Here is a 23,638-nt window from a genome sequence, read left to right as displayed (position 1 = left end):
CAGAATTACAACAGAATTACGTTGGGAAGATGAGATGATAGAAGACAGGGAAAGATGTATAAGTGAACTAAACCCTCATCTTCCATAGCAAGGAAACAGCACATATGGTCTAAAACTGATAAATTAAAAAAAAAAAAAAAGCATTACAAACAGATATGGGAGAGGAAAATGCTGATTCTCCAATATCGCTCCTCCTGTGGAGTATTACAGAAGTCACAGAAACAATCAGCAGCCATCTCTCAGCCTTGAACATATTCAGTTTAATAATCAAAGACTAACCAGTGAAGAAACCAGGAGTTAGATTAATTGGACTCTATCCATGTGGAGCCAGTTGCTACATGGAGCATCATGGGAATACAGGCTTAAGCACAACATGGACTCTCAGTAAATGACCATTTTATTATTTATACAGCACAAAGGGTCCAAAAGAGCGAGGGAAGATATCATGGCTGGTTTCTACCTCAGAAGGCCAACTGCTCTGGCAGAGGTTGGCAGCTCTACATGCCCCACTTCACATCAAAGATGAGGTACACTTGTGCTGCCGAAGTGTTTGAGTTTTTATATGCCCCATGGGGAGGGCGCCCCACCAATAAACAAAATGCATTCATCTAGCATCCTCTCTGCCCTAGCAAGCAGCTGGGGCTGACTGAGATTTAATGTCTCCCCCAGCCCTAAGTGTAGAAGCAGCTCAGAGTTCTCCTACAGAATACTGGAGAACATTAAATCACACGTGCCTGAGGCAAATGGTTGCTGGCTGGGGGGCCTACAGTACAGCACCTGGGACTGTGAGGAAACAGTTTTCTAGGAAAGAAGGGATATGTGGAACCATATAAATGAGGGAATTATTAGGGCCACAAACACAAGCCCAATATAAGATGCATGCGCATATATAAGATCATATGCAATATACGATGCATGCGCATAAGATCATATGCGCATCAGAAAGGGCCATATGCTTTTGCCTAGAGCTACACTCTAAATTCACTGTATAGTAAGCTTTCAAAGAGAATACTCACAAAGGCCAATCAGCAAAGACTGAGAAAAGTGTTTTCTTTTTTCCTTTTTTATTTTTATTTTACCTGACATTCAAGTAATTCTGTTCTAACATTAGCTAGATTCAAGCTTAAGGGACAGATGCCTTATGTGTCTAAATTTCAGCAATAGCACAGTAAAATATCAAAATGTCCAGGTTTCAACAAGAGAGTAAAAAACTAAAAGAAACAAAACGTGATGGCCCAGGCGAAGAAGACTAATGCATCAGAAACTATCAATGAGGAGGACCAGACTTGGAACATACCAAAGAATTTTTTTTTTAATGATCTTAAATATACTCAAAGAGCTAAAGGAGAACATGGGCAAAGAATTAAAAGACATTAGGGAAACAGCAAAAAAAATCCAAAAAGAATATTAATAAAGAAATAGGATTCATGAAGAAGAACAAAACAGAACTGAGGACCACAGTAACAGAAATTAAAAATTTCCTAGAGGGGGTCAATAGCAGACTGGATCTGGCAGAAGAAAGAATTAATGAAGATAAGACAAATGACCAGTCTGAGAAAGAAATGAAAATGAAGAAAAGTGAACAGGTCCTAAGGAACCTGGGGGGATACCATCAACATACCAATATATGCACTGTGGAGGTGGGGCATGGAAGAAGAGGAAGAAAGAGAGAAAGGAGCAGAGAGAATAGTTACAGAAATAATGGTTAAAAACTTAAGGAAAGATGTAAATTTATACATTCAAGGTACTCAACGAACTCCAAACAGGATAACCCCAAATAGACACACTGCTATCACACACAACATATGCTGATCAAACTGCCAAATGCAAAAGATAAAAAGAGAATTCTGAAAGTACAAGACAGAAACAATATGTAATGCACAAGAGAGCTTCAGTAAGATTAAATGTGAATTTCTGTCAAAAACCATGAAGGCAAGAAGGCAGTGGGATGACATGTTTTGAGTGAAAAGAAAAAATTGTCAATAAAGAATTTTATATCCCGCAAAAATGCATTTCAAAAAGGAGAGAGGAATTGAGACATCCCCAGATAAACAAAAGCTGAGGCACTTCAACACCACTAAACCAGCCCTACAAGAAATGTTAAGGGGGTCTTCAGGTTGAAAGATAAGAACACTAGACAATCTCACATCTGGGAGAGTGGTAGCACATGCAACACGGCTGAACAACTGACTGAAGAACAGACAGAAGAATTTAAAGAAGCTTTTTCACTACTTAATAAGGATGGTGATGGAAACATAACAACAAAGGAACTGGGAACTATAATGAGGTCTACTGGGCAGAATCCCACAGATGCAGGGTTACAGGACATAATTAATGAAGAAGATGCTGATGATTATGGTACAATTAATTTTCCAGAATTTCTGGCAATGATGGCAAGGAAAATGAAAGACATAGACATTGAAGAAGAAATTAGAGAGCACTCCATGTGTTTGATAAGGATGGCAATAGCTATATTCATGCAGCAGAACTCCTCCATGAGATGACAAACCTTGGAGAGAAGTTAACAGATAAACAGGTTGATGAAATGATCAGGGAAGCAGATATTGATGGTGATGACCAAGTAAACTATGAAGTTAGTACAAATGATGATAGCAAAGTGAAAATATTATACAGAATTGTTAAATTTATTGTACAAAATTGTTTATTTTCCTTTTCTTTATTTGTAATTTATCTGTGAAAAGTCTCCCCCTACTGTCTACTACTACTGCATGTGTAGTAATTAGGACTTCATTATTACAGGTTTTCTTCCCTTACCTTACTATCATTTTCCAGAAACCTTATTTTAGAAAAGTTCTCAAGTAACATGTTACATGTGACTAACTCTGAATATATCTAAAGCTCTTCTGCATATCTTAACTTAGAGTTGGCCAAATGAGGGAACATCTGGTTATACCTTTTGTTTTTTGAGACGTTTTCTTTAGGAACTGTCAGCGTGTTGTTACTGAAGTATGGAGCTGTAACTCTGCATGAACTATGGACAGTCAACAATATGTACGTAAAGTTGCACTACTGCAAAACAGGTGTATTAGCCAGGTACTCATATACTATTTTTTGGACTGCTTATCCAATGTGAGAAACATCTTCTTTTATTGTTACTTGTTTTTTAAAATTTCTTTAACCACCTAAAGAAAATCTGTTCATGGCACAATTTGCCTCAAATCCATTCTAAGTTGTGTATTTGTTTTCCAATTTTTAAAATTTACAATTTATCCCTACCCCCAAAAAGAAGAAATAAAAATATCTAGTAAAGGAATGGCATGAGCAAATATAAATTGCAATATTATTGTATTTTTTGTTTGTAACTCCATTTTTAAACTTCCAACAAGATTTAACGGGCAAATGTATAAACGTAAAGATTAATCAATGGTTTTAGACTCATATAAATATATAATTTGCAACAGGAACTATATAAAGGGGTGCAAGAACATAGTTTGCTTATGCTTGAAGATAAGTTGATATTAAATTAAATAAGACTGTTACAGACTTAGGATGTTAAATTTAAGCCTCCAGGCTACCACAGTCAAAAAAGGGAATGTTTATGTTATATTACATTTCTACAATTAATTTGTTAAAAAAAAAAACAAAACTAAAGAGACAAAGAGACAATGACGATTAAATGTAATACATGATCCTGAAGGGACATTACTGAGACAGATAAAAAAAAAAAAAAACTGGAATATAGGCTATAAGCTTTATATAATTGTTAAATTCTTTAAACTTGATAAATGTTAAATTCTTTAAACTTGATAAATGCACTTGAGGTAGTTATATAAATGAAAATCCTATGTTTAGGAAATGTACATGGAGGTATTAAGTGTTCAAGGACCATGATGTATACAAACTACTTTCAAATATTTAAAAAATAAACAAATAGAAATTCAGATAGATAAATGGATAGATAGATAGAATGATAAAGCAAAAGTGGCCAAATGTTAAAATTAGTAGATCTAGTTATTTGTGGAATGGGGTATGCTGGAGTCCTCTATATGGGGCTTGTATAATTTTTTCCTTTTTTTTTTTGTATGCTGTATGATGGGGGTCACACTTCATTCTTTTTCCATGTGACTATACCATTACTACAGCATCATTTGTTGAACTATTGTTTGGGGGGGTGACATGCACAGGCCAGGAACTGAACGCAGGTAGGTGAGAATTCTACCACTGAACTATACTTACACTTCTGGTTTGTATTATTTTTGCAACTATCCTCTAGGGTCAAAATTACTTCAAAATAAAAAGTTGCAAGAGAACAAAAAAGGAATGCCTCTGCATGAGTACACATCTACCCATAATCATCATCATCCCAGCCATAAATGTGCTAAAGTTCCAGATTATCCAGCCAATGGACAGTCAATCGATCATTATACCCAGTGTATTTCCTAGTTTTGTTGATATTGTTCAAATCTCTTAATGCTGCAACAATCTGTCCACCACCCACATAAAATGTTCATAGAGTATCAACCAAGACACTAATCAGAATATGGAATGTCAAACAGAAAGAGATAATTCTGAAAGCAACAAGAGAAAAGTGATTCATTACATACAAGGAATGCTCAATAAGACTAAGCACCAAATTCTCACAAGAAACCATGGAACCAATACATCCTAGATTAAAAAGCACTTGCAGGATGGTGCGACAGTGGCTCAGTGGCAGAATTCTTGCTTATAATGCCTGGGTTCAACTCCCAGGGCTTGCCAATGCAAAAAAAAAAAACAAAACAAAACACTTGCAACATCCCCTGGAGGGACTGGGGGAAAAGGTGGAAATATTAAACTTCCCCACATGAGGAAGACCTGATATTCTTGCAGTCATTAGGGACTTCCAATTTAAGGGGACAGGACCTCATTCTTAGGGATTGTCCTCATGAAACCTATTCCTGCAAAGGAGAAGCTAAGCCTACTTATGAGTATGCCTAAGAATCCCCCCAAAGAATCCCTTTTGTTGCTCAAATGTGGCCTCTCTCTCTAAAGCAACTTTGCAGGTGAACTCACTGCTCTCCCCCTACATGGGACATGAATCCAAGGGGTATAAATCTCCCTGACAATGTGGGACATGACTCCAAGGGAAAAGCCTGGCCCCAGCATCATGAGAATTGAGAAAGACTTCTTGACCAAAAAGGGGAATATAAATGAAAGAAAATAAAGTCTCAGTGGCTGAGAGATGTCAAATAGAGTTGAGAGGTCATTCCAGAGGTTATTCGTATGCAGTATATAAACATTCCTTTTCAGTTTTTGGTGTGTTGAAGTAGCTAGAGGGAAATACCTGAAACTGGTGAGCTGTCATTCAATAGCCTTGATTCTTGAAGATCAATGAATAACTATAGAGATTTTAAGGTGTGACTGTGTGATTATGAAAACCTTGAGATTAACAATCCCTTAGTCATTATATGGACAGATGAGTAAGAAAAATTAATTAATTAATTAATTAATGGGGGTATGGGATGTTTTGAGTGTTCTTTTTCACTTCTATTTTTACTTTTGCTCTTACTTTTATGTTTTTGGAGTAATGAAAATGTTCAAAAACAAACTGTGATGACAAAGGTACAGCTTATATGACGACACTGTGAACCACTGATTGTACACACTGGATGATTATTTGGTATGTAAATATATATCTCAATAAAATTGCATCTAAAAAAAAGAAACCAAGGAGGCAAGAAGACAGAGCTACAACATAGTTCAATAAGTGAAAGAGAAAAACTGCCAGCCAAGAATTCTCAATCCAACAAAATTATCCTTCAAAAATGATAGGAAGAGCAGTACAATGGTGGCTCAGTGGCAGAATTCATATCTGCCATGTCGGAGACCCGGGTTTAATTCCTGGTGCTTGCCCATGCAAAAAAAAAAAAAAAAAGAGATGGGCAGATTAAGATATTCAAAAGTAAAAAAACAGAGTCCATTATCAAGCAAGAAGTACTAAAGGGAGCCTGCAGGCTGAAAGGAAAAAATAGATGAGAGAGGCTTGTAGGGAAGTACAGAAATGAAGATTATTCCAAAAGGTAACTAAAAGGATAAAAAGAGAGACAAAAATAGATGTGACACATAAAACCAAAGACTAAAATGGTTGAAGTAAGTACCGTGATTACAGTAATAACAATGAATGATAATGGGTTAAACTCCCCAACCAAAAGATACAGACTGGCAGAAAGGATAAAAATGTGTGTGTGTGTGTGTGTGTGTGTGTGTGTGTGTGTATGCCATCTATATGCTAATGATAGATAATCACCTTAAACCAAAGGATACAAATATGTTGAAAGTGAAAGGCTAAAAAAGATTCCACACAAATAGTGTTCTCCAAAAAAAGCTGGGGTAGCTACACTAATATCGACAAAAACAGACTTTAAATGCAAAGGTGTTATAGGAGATGAAGAAGGACATTACATATTAATATGAGGTGATCCAACAAGAAGAAATAACAATCGTAAATATTTATGCACCTAATCAGGGTGCCCCAAAATACACAAGGAATATACTAGCAAAACTGAAGGGAGTAACAGACATATTTACAATAATATTCAATACACCACACTACTACCAACAATAGATAGAACATCTAGACTGAGAATCAATAAGGAAACAGAGAACTTTGAATAATTTGATAGAAGAGCATGCCTACAAAACAATGTACCCACAAAGAGCAGGATATACATTCTTCTCAAGTACTAATGAGTCATTCTCCAGGATGGATCACATGTTGGGTCTCAATAAATTGAAAACACTGAAAATTATACAAAGCACTTTCTCTGATCATAATGGAATGAAGCTGGAAATCTGCAAAAGGCAGAAGGTTGAAAAAATGCACAAACTAATGGAGGCTAAACAACACTTACTTAAACAATCAGTGGATCAAAGAAGAAATTGCAAGAGAAATCAGTAAATACTCTAAGACAAATGAAAATAAGAATGCAACATACAAAAGCTTACAGGATGCAGTGAAGGCAGTACTGAGAGGGAAATATATAGCCCTAAATGACTACATTAGAAAGTAAGAAAGAGTTAAAATCAAAGACTTAACTACATAGCTGGATAAACTAGAAAAAGATCAGCAAACTAATCCCAAAACAAGGAGAAGAAAAGAAATAACTAATATTAGAGTAGAAGTAAATGAAATTGAGAACCAAAAAAAAAATCAACAAAACCAAAAATTGGTTCTTTGAGATCAGCAAAATTGAAAAACTCTTAGATAGTCTGACAAAGAAAAACAGAGAGAAGATTCATATAAAATCAGAAATGAGAGGGGAGACATTATTACTGACCCCACAGAAATTAAAAAGATTATAAGAGGATAGTATGAACAATTGCACACCAACAGACTACTCAACTTAGATGAAAAGGACAATTTTCTAGAAACACACAAACAACCTACACTAATGTCAAAAACAGAAGACCTCAACAAACTAATCACCAGTAAGAAGACTGAAACCAGTTATCAAAAACCTCCCAATAAAGACAGCCCAGGACCAGATGACTTCAAGGTGAATTCTACTAATCATTCCAAGGAGAATTAATACCAATTCTCCTCAAATTCTTCCAAAAAAATTGAAGAGGAATGAATACTATCTAATCTTTTCTATAAAGCCAACATCATATTAATACCAAAGCCAGAGAAAGATACTAAAAAGAAAATCACAGATCAAACTCTCTAATATAGAGGCAAAAATCCTGACCAAAATACTTAGAAATCGAATTCATCTATATACTAAAATAATTATAAACCATGATCAAGTAGGGTTATGCCACTTATGCAAAGGTGGTTCAATGCAAGAAAATGAATTAATATAATACACCACATTAACAAATTGAAGAAGAAACACATGATCATTTCAATTGATGCAGAAAAGACATCTCAAAAAATCCAATATCTTTCTTGATAAAAACACTCAAAGGTAACAAATAGAAGGAAACTTTCTCAAAATGATACAAGGCATACATGAAAAACCCACAGCTAACATTATATTCAATGCTGAAAGACTGAAGTTTTTCCATTAAGTCTGGCAACAAGACAAGAATACTCACCGTCACAACTGTTACTCAACACTGTGCTAGGTTCTAGCTATAGCTAATAGACAAGTGTAAGAAAAAAAAGCATCAAAATTGGAAAGGAAGAAGTAAAACTTTCATTATTTGCAGATGATATGCTCTTGTAACAAAAAAATTCAGAAAAATCTAAAACAAAGCTACTGGAGCTAAAAACAAGTTCAGCAAAAGTGCCAGGATACAAGTTTAAGGGCAAATATCAGTAGTGTTTCTATCCACTAGTGTGCTAATTTAAAAGTATCAAGTACTCCAGAAAAGCCATGTTTTAATCCTGATCCAATCTTGTGAGGGAAACCATTTCTTTTAATCTTGATTCAATATTGTAGGTTGGAAACTTTTGATTAGCTTACCTCCACAGAGATGCCCAATTGTGGGTATGATCTTTTGATCAGTTGGAGATGTGACTCCACCCATTCCAGGTGGGTCCTGATTAGTTTACTGAACTCCTTTAAAAGAGGAAGTATTTTGGAGAGAGAAAGAAATGACAGAAGCCTCAGAGCTGACAGAAACTTCACAGAGAGCTGACACAGTTGCAGGTATGTGGAGAACAGAGACATAGATGTCTGGAGATACCTGGAGCCTAGCAGACATTGTCATGAGATGTTAAGCAAGCCAGAATCTTGAGAGAGCCAAGGGAAGGAAGCCAAGAGATGAAAGCCAGCCCTGGAGAAGTAAAGTGAGGAACTCCCTCAAGAACAGAGGCTGAAAGCAATGGAGTCCACAAGCAAGGGACCAGCAGATGCCAGCTACATGACTACCCTGTTTTTGACTCATCAGCCTTTATTGGTGCTTTAATTTGGACATTTTCATTTCCTTAAAACTGTAAACTTGTAACTTAGTAAATTCCCCTTTATAAAAGCCACTCAATTTCTGGTATACTGCATTTTGGCAGTTTGCAAACCAAAACTAGTAATGAATAAACTAAGGAGGAAAGCAAGGAAAAATTCCATTTAAAATAACAACCGCAATAATCTAGGAAAAAACTTAATCAATGATGTAAAGAACCAGTATTCAGAAAACTACAAAACATTGCTAAAAGAAATCAAAGAAGACCTAAATAAGTGAAAGGACATACTGTGTTCATAGATTAGAAAACTAAATATCATTAAGATGTCAACTGTACCAAAATTGATATACAGATTCAATGTAATCCTAATGAAAATGCTAACAGCCTACTTTGAAGAATTAGAAAAGATAATCAACAAATTTATTTGGAAGGTAAGAAGCCCTGAATAGCCTGAAGTTGGAGAACTCTCACTTCCTGACTTTAAGGCATATTTCAAAGCTACAGTGGTAAAAACAGCATGGTATTGGCACAAAGGTATACATGTTGACCAATGGAATCGAACTGAGAGTTCAGAAACAGACCCTCACATCTATGGTAAAATGATTTTTGACAAGGCTGTCAAGTCCACCCAAATGGGACAGAGGAGTGTCTTCAATAAATTGTGTTGGGAGAACTGGATATTTATATCCAAAAGAATGAAAGAGGATCCCTATCTCACACCTTATACAAAAATTAACTCAAAATGGATCAAAGACCTAAATATAACAGTCAGAAGCATAAAACTCCTCAAGGAAAATGTAGGAAAGCATCTTCAAGATCTTGTTGTAGGAGGCAGTTTCTTGGATGTTACAAACCCAAAGCAAAATGAAGCAAACAAAAGAAATAGATAATTGAGACCTCCTCAAAATTAAATACTTCTGTGCTACAAAGAGGGTGAAAAGGCAGCCCACAAAATGGGAGAAAATATTTGGAAACAACATGTCCAATAAGGGTTTACTATCCAGGAAATATAAAGAGATCCCACAACTCAACAATAAAACGACAACCCTCTGACCCAATTAAAAATTGGGCAAATGACTTGAGTAGATATTTTTCCAAAGAGGAAATACAAATGGCTAAAAAGCACATGATAAGATATTCAACGTCACTAGCAATTAGGGAAATGAAAATCAAAAACTACCATGAGATATCATTTCACACCTGCTAGAATGGCCACTAGTAAAAAGAAAAAACAAAACCAGAAAACTACAAGTGTTGGAGAAGATGTGGACAAACAGGAACCCTTTTTCAGTGTTGGTGGGAAGGCAGAATAGTACAGTCGCTGCGAAAGACAGTTGGTGATTCCCCAGGAAGCTATATACAGGATCACCATATTATCCGGCAATTCTGCTACTAGGTACACACTCAAAAGAACTGAAGGCAGGGATGCAAATGGAATTATCCACATCGACATTCATGGCAGCATTATTCACAACTGTCAAAAGACGGAAACAACCCAAATGTCCATAACTGATGAATGGGTAAACAAATGTGATATATACATACAATGGAATATTATTTAGCAGAAAGGAAGTCTTGATGCATGTGACAACACAGACGATCCTTGAGGACATTATGTTGAGGACATTAAGTTGAGTTGACAATACTCTGTCACAAAACGACACATAGAGTATGACCTCACTAACATGAACTAAATGTAACTAGCAAACTCATGGTGTTAATATCTAGAATATAGGTCACCAGAAGATTTGTAGTAAGATTGATTGTAAATAAATATTTGGAAATTGACAGAGATGATGGTAGTACATTATAGTGAATGTAATTAACAGTGATGATATGTGAGTGCAAATGTAGCTGAAAGGAAAAGTTTAGGGCCATTTATGTCAGTAGAAGGAAAGCCAAAGGATGAAACATGGGACTATATAACACAGTGAAGCCTCTTGTGGACAATGAATGTGGCCAATAAAAAGAATGTAAGAATGCTGTTCCATGAATTAGAACAAATGTATGATACTATTAAGATGTGTTAATAATAGGGTTCTATATTGGTAAAAATACACCTAAAGCAAGCTATGGACTATAGTGAATAGTAATATATGAAAATTGTTCCATCAATAGCAAAAAAAAAAAAACAAACACAAAAAACCCAAGGACATTAGGCTAAGTGAAGGAAACCATAAGCACATACACAAAGTACTACACACTGTTTGCCTCCATTTATATGAAATTCAAATATTAAAAAAATGTATAGAGATGGAAAAAAGTTCTCTGGCAGAAACAGATTAGTGGTTATGTAAGGCTAGAGAAGGATGGGGCATTGAGGGAGAAATGCTGAGGAGTATGTTTTTTTTTTTTCTTTTCGGAGTGGTGAAAATGTTCTAGAATTGTTTGTGGTGATGAAGGCACAACTACATGAATATACTCAAAGACACTGATTGCAAACTTTAGATGGATTGTATGGTATGTGAATATATCTCAATAAAAAAAATTTTTTAAGTAGATTACAGGCTACCAGAGACAGTGGAAAATTAGTAGTTTCTGCTCTATAGAATTTCTGTTTGTTCATGAAAAAATTTCAGTAATGGATGTTGGTGATGGTAGCACAACAGGGTAAAAACAAAAACAAATAATCAAAAAACAGAATGGTTTCTGTATGAAATTTACCAATACATTTATTATTTTTGTACCAGTCTTAATCTGAAAAGAAGCCTACAGTGCCTTGTTTCCAGAAATTTCTACCAAGTTCCATGAATTGGATTAGGGTGTTAAACTGTTAAACTCAAAATAAAGCAATCATATAGAATATTAACTTAATGGATATAATTTCTTAAATTCCTTTTAACACTTGGCTACTGCTATCATTTGTTTGCTGGCAAGTGTCAGATGATAACAAAATATTAGAGAACTTGAAACAGCCTACTAATCCTTAATTTAATAGCTCTTTTTACTTCTAGCTACATGATTGTAGTTTTACAAGATACATATAATAGAAACATGTTCTGCTTGGTAAATTATTTTTAGTTAGTTTTATGAGGAAAAAATATCAGTATTTCAAGATGGTATGTATTCAGCCATGAATAGCCTAACTTTTAGGTGCTCTGTCAAAACTTTGAGAAACACTATTAAGCAGAATCCAATACTTGTCATATTAAATTCTAAGTTTATTAGCCCTCCAAATTTGAAGTGCTTTAACTGTTTTATAAACAGACTGATAGAACTCACAAAACACATGCATATGGTACTTGCTAAAGGTAATCAAAATTATAGCAGTTACGAAGGAAATAAATTTTAGCATGTATACTATTCTAAACATTTGTCAGCTTTTACTGCAGAAGGGTACATCTGGAACTGATCTACAGAATCAACACTTTTAGTCTACCACTAAGTTAATGTGTTCAAGAAAAATATAATAATAACAAAAATTAATCAATTATGAATAGTTCCATCCTGTGCCTTTTGCAATTTTATTGTATACTTTAGATTGTTAGTAGTCTAAAACTGCAATATACCTCACAGCAGGGCTGATCAAGCATCACTTGGGTAACAAAATTAATTCAGTGATAGGTCAAGGCCAACTATCTATTTAGTGTAATGGTATAAAACAAAGTAGGAAATATCAATGTATAATTCACATAAGGACATTTATTGCTTCATAAAACTTCTACTTCTATTTTATGTATGTATACATATATATATAAAAGCCATTCTCTTTTCTACTATATCACCACACTCATTATTCTATCAAAAGAAAGGCTAAAATAGGACACACCCTACTATAGCACAATCTTAAGCACAGGAAAGTATTACTCTCTACAATGCAATGAGGTTCCTACATAATTACTTCAGAGGAAAATTACCTAAGGGAGAAGAGGTTTAGACAGTTTTAATACTTTAATCAGAATATTGCCTCAATTATAAATAATTCATAATTCAGAAAATATGGAAACCTAAAGCAACTATTTAAACTGTCATGGATTAATGGGCTCCAACATATTTCATATTGTAGGGAAAATTTATGTAAGTAGTCTCAAAATTGTAAATATTAGATAAATTAATAATATTTGACATGCATACTAAGTTTTTCTCCTTAAAGAACTTATTATTGTACTTCAACCACAACTATATTATTTTTTTCACAAATATTATAAGAAACACCTTAAGTGCACTAAATTGCTAGCTGTATCAGATTTAAATATGCAACTGTGGAGTATAAATTGCTGAGAAATTTCTATCGAAACAAAAAATCATGGCACATCTATAAATTTTATAATTCTCTCATAAAAATTAATTTAATAGTTCAAGAATTTCATAAAATGCTTTGCTAGTGAATAATCCTTAACATAGCAGAGATGGATCAGGAAAAACATTACAAGTAAGAGTGTTGTATAACTTACTTTTGCAGACAAAATAGGCTACTTTATGAACTGGTAAAATTCTCAATATATAAATTGGATTGACAGCCAGTACTGACTATTTAGGACAGTATACGAAATTTCCAAATTTATTATGGTATTGAGCTTTCAGTTAATTCATATATAGTATTTAAGTTTAGGAAAATCTTCATTTTATTTCTGACTTCAACCCAAATCAGTTTTAAATCCAGAAGTATATTAACACTCTGCATTTACTGGGAAGGGTGAGAAGTGTTGGGACTGCATCCAAATTCTAACTTTAAACACTTGTCCTAAAATAAAATTCTTGAATGGAATTATTAATTAAATCTTTCTTTCAAAAAATATTTGCCATGGGCCTACCATGTGCCAGCATATGCACTGTGTGGGTAGAGTAGTAAATACATATGGCCTCTGCCTTCAGGAAACAGGCTCCTTTACTTGATGCTAAGAAAAGTACAGTCAATTGGCCTGGAAAAGTAGAAAGAAAGTAGAGGCTTTCAAAGATCCAGTCTTCAAATCCCAGCTCTACCATCTGGTATAGAGTAGGCAAATTCATTAATCTCCCTAAATTTTACTTTCTTCCTTTATAAAAGGGATTAAATATCAACTATTTCACAGTTACTACAAAGATTAACATGTACTAAAAAGAGTTTAGTGCAATGTGGGAACATTACTAAATATTCCAAATTCAGGATCTGACATACAGAACCCATTCAATAGTTGCTGAATGAATAATCCACTCTGACCAAGAACTCTTAAATGCTATTTCCAAAGGAAGTGCACCAAACATTAAGTACATATGATACCATATTTAAGCCCAACTATTGTGCCAAATACAGGTAATTACCACTTCTTTATAGATTTTATGCTCTTCAATTTGGACGTCCATTTATGCCTTAAAATATGTAGATATTTTTAAACATGTAAGTATGCCACCTAGTAACATAAAAGAGAAGAACTACAAGTTAATTTTTTAAAACCCCAGGCTGATTCCAACTGCATACTCTTATCTAAAGCAAATTTAAATAACAAAAGCATACATTAATACAACGGTCACAGAAGTTCAAGCTCTTACTTTACAAAACACAGTGAAGTTACTCTACCAGTTATATCCATGGCACACAAATTGACTAATCTAAACAAATATTTCTGGCTACATAGAAAGATGCCTAAGTTTAGTCTCAGAGTACTATTTTTAATGTAGTTCAACTTTTTAAAGTGTTTCTGTAAGAAAACATTTTGAGTTAATATGAGTAAAATCATTTTATAGATGCTAAAATTTACCTGCTTGAGTCCTTCATCAGTAAGTTTATCCTGGTTGCCTACATGCACTTTCTGAAGTAAAGGACAGTGAGAGGCAACTGCAATAATAGAGGTGTCAGAAAGCTGTTTACACCTGTAGGCTGTATACCTAAGAAGTCCAGGACACTTAAATGCTAGAACACATACGCCAGTATCAGACATACTGCGACAATCAGAAATGTTGATTTCAATTATATTTTGACTTCTTGATGCAATTTTTTCCAATAATTCATCAGTGACCTATAAGGAAGAAAAAGCATAAAATTAAACTTCTGCTAAAAGCAGAAACTTATTTTCTTTTTTATTAAACTTTCCCAACAATATAGTAATCAATCAAAAGAACTTTTTACATAATTGTAAATCATTAAAAAACATGCTTTAGTTTTAATTAAAAGCATAAAATCTATCATTATTGAGAAAACTCATTTAACTAAATTTTTAAGCTCATGAAAAATGTACCACAAATGAAATTGAGATTTTTAAATGTTTTCTCTATTTTTAATCCCAAACAGTGTATATCAGTAATCACAATGCATGAATCTTCACATTTTACATTTGATATTAGATACCACAGTACATATAAATTTCAGTTGTTTTAACTGTATCAGTCAAAATGTAACCTCACATATAACTAAACCATAGCTTAGAAAATATAACTTGTATGATATCAGCACACCAAAGACTATAAACAAATATCCATGTCAAACATCTTTTCTCAGAAGAATTCAATGCTAAATATGTAATGTTAAAATCCATCTGGTGAAAATCTCATATAACCATCTGAATTAAAACAAACAAACAAACAACCTCTACATATTCCTTGCCCAACCAGCACATTTCCAAAAAGAAAATGGAGCTAATGTTGCTCAAGTTCTCTGGGTAAAATAATGGAGAGAGAAAATGCACATGATGAGGTTTAGAATGGAAGAAGGGAAGAGCTGGAGTGTTGAATGGCACCAGCACTAACAGCTAAGGTTGAAAGTATATTTCTTTATACTTGTTGAAAACAGCACAGACAGTTCTCTCAAAATCTAAAACTCTGACATAACCCTCCATTTATTTATTTATTTATTTATTTATTTTCTTCATCTCCACTATCAGTGGAGGGAAAAAGCTATGCTTGGTCTGTGTTTTAACAAATTGCTCAGATATCCAAAAGTAATGAAGTAAAGAGCTAGTGGATTATTTCATGCTTACCTTCTCTCTATTTCAGCAGCCACAACTAACCAGATGCCATTCCATCTGGACATAAATTTCATGAACTCAGGTAGGTAAATAACTAATTTTGTAATTAGTATAACTTCTTAGCCAGTGTAGCAAAAAACAAATAAAAAAAATAGAAAGCTAACAATTTAAGTACAAATGCTCTAGAACCTGGTAATTTTGTTAAAAGTACATGCATTACACACATATACCTTACCAGTTTTATGATGGAATGCCTCATATCAAGTTGCAAGAACCAGTTGTGTGTACCTCTGCCCAAATCTGTATTCAGTGGCATTATATTGGTAGCTTAAAAACTGGTCATGATGGAGGTACTTATACTTCCATCAGAGGTTTTTTTTGAAAGCCAATTCTTAAGCATTCGTCCGCATACCACTGTATACTACTAACATATCATGCACAGATTTAGAACAGTTTTAGTATCCCAGTAAAATCTTATTCTTACTGGATATTTTGAATTTATTTTCAATGCCAAGTTCTGACCACCAAGTTTAAAGAGTGAATCCAAAAAGTCCAACACACTGTTTGCAATAAGCATGAGAAACTCTATCCTTTTGCTTAATTTATGCCAACATAAAAACATATCGAGCAGCCGGGCGGGGAGGGTAATGAATTGGAAAATTCATCAAAAAGAGAGTTAAAAAAAAGTTATCTTAGCCTATTTAGCTTTTATTTTGTTTTATTTTATTTAAACAGAGGTAATAGAATCTATTCATATGGTTGTAATGAGGATAAAATGAATTAATAAATATAAAGTCCTTAGAGCAATTCATGGGACATAGGTAGGTGCTACATAAATGTTCACTATCATTTTCTAATAATATTCATGATATAATAGTCCCCAGAGAGGAAAAAGTTAATAACTTTTTAAAACAAGGTAATGAAAAAAAAGAGGGAAGACAAAGAGGAAATATTAAGAAGCAACCCCAAGTTACCAATCCACTTTAAAGACTATTTCGTTCACCATGAGAACCTAGCTTTATCTTGAATTCACAAAAAAAAATTTTATTACTAAGGCACAGAATTATAGATTAGAATCACTTGAAGTGACTATTTTCAAAAGCAAAAACATGAAAGACATGAGTTTTGAAAACCAATAAGAATACTTTTTAACTGGGTAGGTCAAATTCAATGTTTCTTAGAATTACATTCCATACCTGCTGACGACTACTAAGATCCAACTGCTTCCAAAACTGAAAATCTAAACAAAGGTCACGCCAGTACTTGCAAACCAGTGATGCAGAAAGGCAACGCTCATCCAAGGACAAATTGGAAAATATCTGCGGAAAAAAAAAAACATATAATAATTTGTGCAAAACATTTTAAAGGCAAAGGGAAAGTTCTGCATTTATTAGTTAGAAAAGATTAACATTTAAAACCAAAAAGTATCTCGAATACAAGAGACCATTATTAGAACAGTCATTGTTAAGGATTATCCTAAAGAGGAAGTATGTAAGGAAGCTAAGAACATGGACTGATGCTGCCTTTTTGTAAGACATGGTATATGTGTGTGTGAATGTGTGTGCATGTGCTTGCATATATTTAAAGAAATTGGAAGAATAAATGAAAATTATTTTTTTTTAATGTTTACCATTATGAGGAGGGAGAAAAAGCAAGAACAAGAGAGGGATGAAAGTAAGGCTACTCTGAATATACCTAGTTTTACTTTTGACCTTGTACCCAGTGAACATTTTATATGGCAGTTTTAAAAAAGAAAAGCAAAAATAAGTCATAAGAAGGGCACTTCACCTCTGGGGCATTTTTTCCAGGAACCAATAACCTCAATCTAAATTCTGAGGAAAATATCACACACACAAACAAATGAGGGACATTTACAAAATATCAGGTCAGAACTCCTCAAAAAAAAGTCAAGGACACGAAAAACAAGGAAAGTCTCAGGAAATATCATGGACCAGAGGGGACTAAGGAAACAAAACAACTAACGTAATCTGGGACTGGACCCTGGAACAGAAAAGTGGCATTAATGGAAAAACTGGTGAAATCCAAATAAATACTAGAGCTTGATTAATACTAGTTTGATAAATACTAGAGTTTGAGTAATCAATACCAGTATTGATTTCTTAGCTTTGACAAATGTACCATGACAATGTAAGATAACAAAATTAAGGGAAACAAACTCGGTGAAGAGTATAGAAGTATATCTGTACCATCTTTCAATTTTTCTATATATCCAAAATTATTCCAAAGGAAAAAGGTTATTTTTAAGTGTTTTAACAAGCTAAATTATAAAAAGATGAATAAGGGATCAAGTTGGGACCAATACAGATGTAAAAAATTAAGACATATTAACAAATACAATGTTGGACAATACTCACATCCTGAATCACGCTAACTGCAAGAAGATACTTCTGAGACAAAAAGATAAAAATGAACAAAAAATAGATACTAGATGACTTAAAGGCAATTATTCTTCACTTTTTAGGGAGTGATTATACTATAAGTATATTGGTTCTGTGGCTGTATTATTTTTAAAAAGCTACTATCAATTTTATATACATACTTTAATATTTATGTCTGAAATGATATGATAGCTAGGATTTGATTTATACTTTAGTCAAAAAAGAACAGAAAAACTTGACATAAAATAGATAAAACAAAGCAGAATACTGAAAATTGTTGACACTTGTTGAAGGTTACAAGGGGTTTCCATATACTGTTTCTACTTAGGTTTATGTAGGAAAATTTCCACAATGTTAAGTGAAAAAAATTTTAAACACTTTGGGCTTTAACACTAAATTGCCTTATCTTAGGTTTGAATCATGGCCCCACCACTCATTAGCAATACAATCATAGGAAAGTTACCTAGCCACTGTGTACTTCAATTTTCTTATCTTTAAAGTGGGGGATATAGAGTATTTACATTACAGGGTTTAGGAGAGGATAAACGTGATAGTTAGGATTTGATTTCAAATATCTTAGCCAAAAAAGAAAAAAACTGACATAACATAGATAAAACAAGACACAATACTGAAAATTGTTGAAGCGTCTTGAAGGGATACATGGGGTTTCTTTAGGCTGTTTCTTTCACTATGCTATGTTACAGTTCTTAGAATAGTATCTGGTTAAGAGTTTATATGTGATCCTTATCATTTCTATGCCTAAAATGACCTACCTGTGTGCAGCCAAAACATGTAGACTTTTAAGCTAAAATCTCTACCATGTTTACGTCTTGAGATTTGGGGAAATAAAAGCCTTCCTTTCACAACTACTGTTCCTTCCCCAAGGCTCTAGTGAGAAGTAAAGAATCTTCCAATACCCAATAAAAAGTACTAAGCCGGGCGGGCCACGGTGGCTCAGCAGGTAGAGTTCTCACCTGCCATACGAGAGACCTGGGTTCGATTACCCGTCCCTGCCCATGTAAAAAAAAAAAAAAAAAAAAAAAAATTCCATGAAAAAAAGTACTAAGCCCCTTACAGCCAATACCTTTTATTACAATAGGAGAAATTAAAGCCTTCTTTTTACAACTACTGTTCCTCTCCCAAGGTTCACATGAGAAGTAAAGAAGAATCTTCTAATACCCAACCAATATACTAAGCCCCTTACAGCTATTACCACTCATTACAACTAAAACCTCTGAACAATATGCTGAAATCAATTACCTCAGGACTCTAAAAGGTTAAAAACAGACAGACTGGAGAGTGGAGTGAAAACTTGAAGAATAACCTACAATAGGATGAGTTTTCTGGTCCCCCCTGCCCCTTTTATCTCCCAGCTTAGATCTGAGGGTGATCCCAGTACAGAAATGCAAAGCAAGCACAAGAAACAAAAACTCAGAGAGAACTACATCTTTCTGGAAAATGGGCCTCTACAAAGTAGAAAATATAGAAATAGTCCTTTTTCTTTCTTCTCTTTTCTCTCTACTGGCTTTCTCCTACATGTGGCCTCGAGTTATAGAGCCACAATGTGGCTGCTGTGCAAGAGCTTTAAACTCCAAGAGTAAACCCATTTTCTGGCTAAAAGAACCAGGAAAGGAGATGCTGTGAGTCACTGAGTTACCACAAATTGCCATTATTTTTTTCTTAAAGTAAAGATAATAAAGGCATAAAAGCAGCCCCAGCATGTAAAACTACACAGCAGCACAGGTGGCTGTTTCTCTGAAAGAAACTCTATCTTCCTAGCTAGAGGAACAGAAAAAGGGGTCTCTGGGAGTCAAAGAGGAAATATCAAAAAAGAGATTCTCTAATTCTGAATATGAAATTACAGAAGACCCTGAGCTCACCAACAGGCTGCACAAGTACAGACAAAACCTAAAGCAGCATAGCAAAGTCTCAAAAAACTGATATTGAAATCACAAACAAGAAAGGTGAGATAAAAATTTGCAGTCTGAAGCTAACCAGGTTCACTGCCTACAAAAACAAACAAAAAAAATTCTCTAAAGAATGCTGATCTTAACAGGATCCAGAATTGCTATAATAGTCAAAATACCCATATACAATCTAAAGTTATTCGACATAAAAAAAAAGGAAAACGTAACCAGTTCTGAAAGGAAGAGATAATCAACAGTTATCAACCCTGAGATAAATAGAGTTATCAAAGATTTTAAAGCTCCAGTTATAAACATATTCCAAGAGGTAAAGGTTAACATTCATGAAACACTTGAGGAAAAGTTTTCAACAAAGAAATGGAAATAATTAAAAAAAAGAAGGTGGACATTTTAAAACTGAAAACACAATAAGATGGAATGAAAATTTACCAGAAGAGCTCAACAGCAGAATGAACATGACAACAGAAAATTACAGAGAACTATAAGAAAAATGAATGGAAGTTAGTCAATCTGAAGAACAGAAAGGAAAAAGGTAAAAAAAAAAAAGAGCCTCAAGGAACTGTGATAAATATCAAAAAACCTAACTTTCATGTACTAGATTTCCCCACCCAAAAAAGAAAAGAGAATGGTGCAGAAAAAAATATTTGAAGAAATAATGGCTGAAAAGTCTCAAATTTTGCGGAAGACATAAAATAAAGAGACTCAAGAGGATCAGCAAGTCAAAAAGAGGATAATCAGAGAAAATCATGCTGAGACACATATTAATCAAATAGCGAAACATCAAAGTTAAATAAATCTTGACACCAGCTACACAACCAGGGCATATAACATAAAGGGAAACATCAATTCAAAAGACAGCAGATTTCTCATCAGAAACCATTGAATGCAGCACACAATGGAGAAACAACTTTAAAAAGCTGAAAGAAAAGAAGTGTCATCCCAGCATTATATATACAGGAAGAACATACATCCAAAAAAGATGAAAAATACAGACATTCCCCAAGAAAGTAAAACTAAGAGACTCCATCATCAACTAACTGATCAAAAGAAATACTAGAGGAAGATCTTCAGACAGAAGGGAGACAATAACAGAGAGAAACTTTCATTCAGGAATGATGGAATTTAGCAACAGTAATAGGAAATATCTGGATAAATATAACAGATACTTTTCTCTACATTTTATTTGGAATGGTAAAAGTAAACTCTGAAACATTAGGTACATATATTATAATCCTAAAAAGAGATATAGCCAGAAATCCAGTAGATAAATTAAATGGAATACTAAAGATTAAAGTGATCCAAAAGAAGTGATAATGGGGGAACATAAAACAGAGGGGACATATCTCCAAAGAAGATATACAAATCGCCAATAAGCATAAGAAAGGATACTCAACATCATTAGCCATTAGGGAAATGTAAATCAAATTCACAGCAAGGTACCACCTAACACCCACTAAAATGGTGGCCTTTAAAAATAATAATAGTACATAAAATAACATGTACTGGCAGGATTCCAAGAAATAAGAACATCAGTGCATTGTTGGTAGGAATGCAAAATGATGCGGTCACCCTAGTAAACAGTTTGATGTTTCCTCAAAAAAGTTAAACATACAGCTCCCGTATGACCAGACAATCCCACTTCCAGGTATATACACATGGAAATTCAAAGCAGGGACTCAGATGGATATCTGTACACCAATCTTCATAGGTGCATTATTTACAATGCCAAAAGATGGAAGCAAGTCAAATGTCCATTAGTACTTTTATACAGACAATGAAATATTACTCAGCCTTAAACAGGAGTGAAATTCTAATACATGCGTCTACATGGATGAAACCTGAAGTCATTATGTTGAGTGAAATAAGTCAGACACAAAGGTACAGATATTGTATGATTACACTTATATGAAATAGCTAGCATGTATAAATTTATAAAGATAGAAAACAGACTACAAATTACCAGAGGTGGGGAAGAGGTGTGAGGGAGGAATAGGGAGTTAATGCATAATGGCTGAAGGATTCCTATTTGAGGTGATGGTAAAGTTCTAATAATGGATGGTAGTGAGGGTACAGCAACATTGCAAATGTGATTAATCCCCCCCAAACAGAATGCTTGGGACTGGTTATAATGTGTTAAGTGGTTAAACTTTGTGTTGTATACATGTTACCACAATTTCAAAAAAAAATGACTAAAGAGACAGTGACAATTAAATGCAATCCATGACCCTGAATGGAAGAGAAAAGGCCCAAAGAGACATTATTAGGAGTTACAGGAGTAAAAAAAAATCAAAGCTGGACTATAGACAGTGTGGTTTGAAGCTGTTATGTATCCTCAGAAAAAGGCATATTCATTTAATCCATTCCTGTGGGTTCAGACCTGTTGTAGGTGAGTCCATGTGGTTAGGTAATTTCAATTGAGATGTGACCCACTCCATTCTAGGAGGGTCTTAGACCTTTTACTGGAGTGGTTTATGAGAGGATAAAAGAGAAAGAAAGCCCAGAGAGCAGGGAGAAGCCCACTGAGAAGCTGAGAAACAAAGACACACAGCCACTGAAGCCAGGAGATGAAAGCAACAAAACCAAGGAGAGAAGCATAAGCAGACATCAGCATGTGCCTTCCCATGTGACAGAGGTGTCCCATATTTCAGCAGCCTTTCTTCTGCCAAAGTGTCCTTATGTTGATGCCTTTGGACTTTTTCATGGACTTAGAATTGTAACTTGTAAACTAATAAATTCCCATTGCTGAAAGTTATTCCATTTCTGGTATATTGCATTTTGGCAGCTTTAGCAAACTGAAACAGACTAAAAGCTTTATATCAATGTTAAATTGCCTGAATGTGATAACTGTAACTAGGTGATTACAGAAGTAATTATCTTTGTTCTTAGGAAATATTAAGGGTTCAAGTGCAAGTATTAAGTGTTCAAGGAGTATGAGGTACACAACCTACACTTAAATGTTGTCAGATAAATAACCAGAGAAATTGGGAGGGTGGGGATGGATGGATGAGCACAGACATGGAAGGAAAGAAGCAGGAGAAGGGAGGGGAGGAGAAAGACTGAGAGGGAAGAACAGGCAGCAAATGTGGCAAGATGTTAAAAATAGGTGGATATGGTATCTGGGTGAAGGATCTATTGGAATTCTCTGCATGGTTTTGTATTATTTTTTAACTGTGTATGTTTAAATTATTTCAAAATTAAAAGCTTGAAAAAAACAAAACAAAGGAGACAAAACAAAGGAGACACATAATGAAATGGTACACTTAAATCCAGTCATACAAATAAATACATTAAATGTGAATGATTTAACACACCAATTAGAAAACACATTGTTAAACTAATTAAAAAAAAACCATCTACTTAGAGTCAGGAAAAAAGAAAAAACACTTCAAACATTATGACTTAGAAGTTGATAAGTAAAGGGATGGAAAATATAAACCACTGAAACACTAATCAAAAGAAAGCTGAGAGAGCAGTGCGATGGTGGCTCAGTGGCAGAATTCTTGCCTGCTATGTCGGAGACCTGGGTTTGATTTCCAGTGCCTGCCCATGTAAAAAACAAAAAAAGAAAGAAAGAAAGAAGAGACTATA

General features: G+C 34.3%; 1 protein-coding gene and 1 pseudogene across 1 annotated transcript in view; one reads left to right on the top strand and one right to left on the bottom strand.

Annotated features, from left to right (window-relative positions):
* The window catches only part of FBXL17 (F-box and leucine rich repeat protein 17), a 574,971-nt gene that overhangs the window by 531,169 nt on the left and 20,164 nt on the right, over positions 1–23,638 (bottom strand). Inside the window, exons 2-3 of the mRNA XM_077139013.1 lie at positions 16,923–17,045; positions 14,524–14,781 (exon numbers count right to left, since the gene is read on the bottom strand). Of these exons, the coding sequence (XP_076995128.1) occupies positions 14,524–14,781; positions 16,923–17,045 (381 nt within the window). The remainder of the gene's footprint in view (positions 1–14,523; positions 14,782–16,922; positions 17,046–23,638) is intronic.
* Positions 2,283–2,621, top strand: LOC143665518 (calmodulin pseudogene; annotated as a pseudogene).

Source organism: Tamandua tetradactyla, chromosome 21, assembly GCF_023851605.1.
Source record: "Tamandua tetradactyla isolate mTamTet1 chromosome 21, mTamTet1.pri, whole genome shotgun sequence".
Classification (NCBI taxonomy): domain Eukaryota; kingdom Metazoa; phylum Chordata; class Mammalia; order Pilosa; family Myrmecophagidae; genus Tamandua; species Tamandua tetradactyla.
This window is presented reverse-complemented; position numbering and strand designations above follow the sequence as displayed.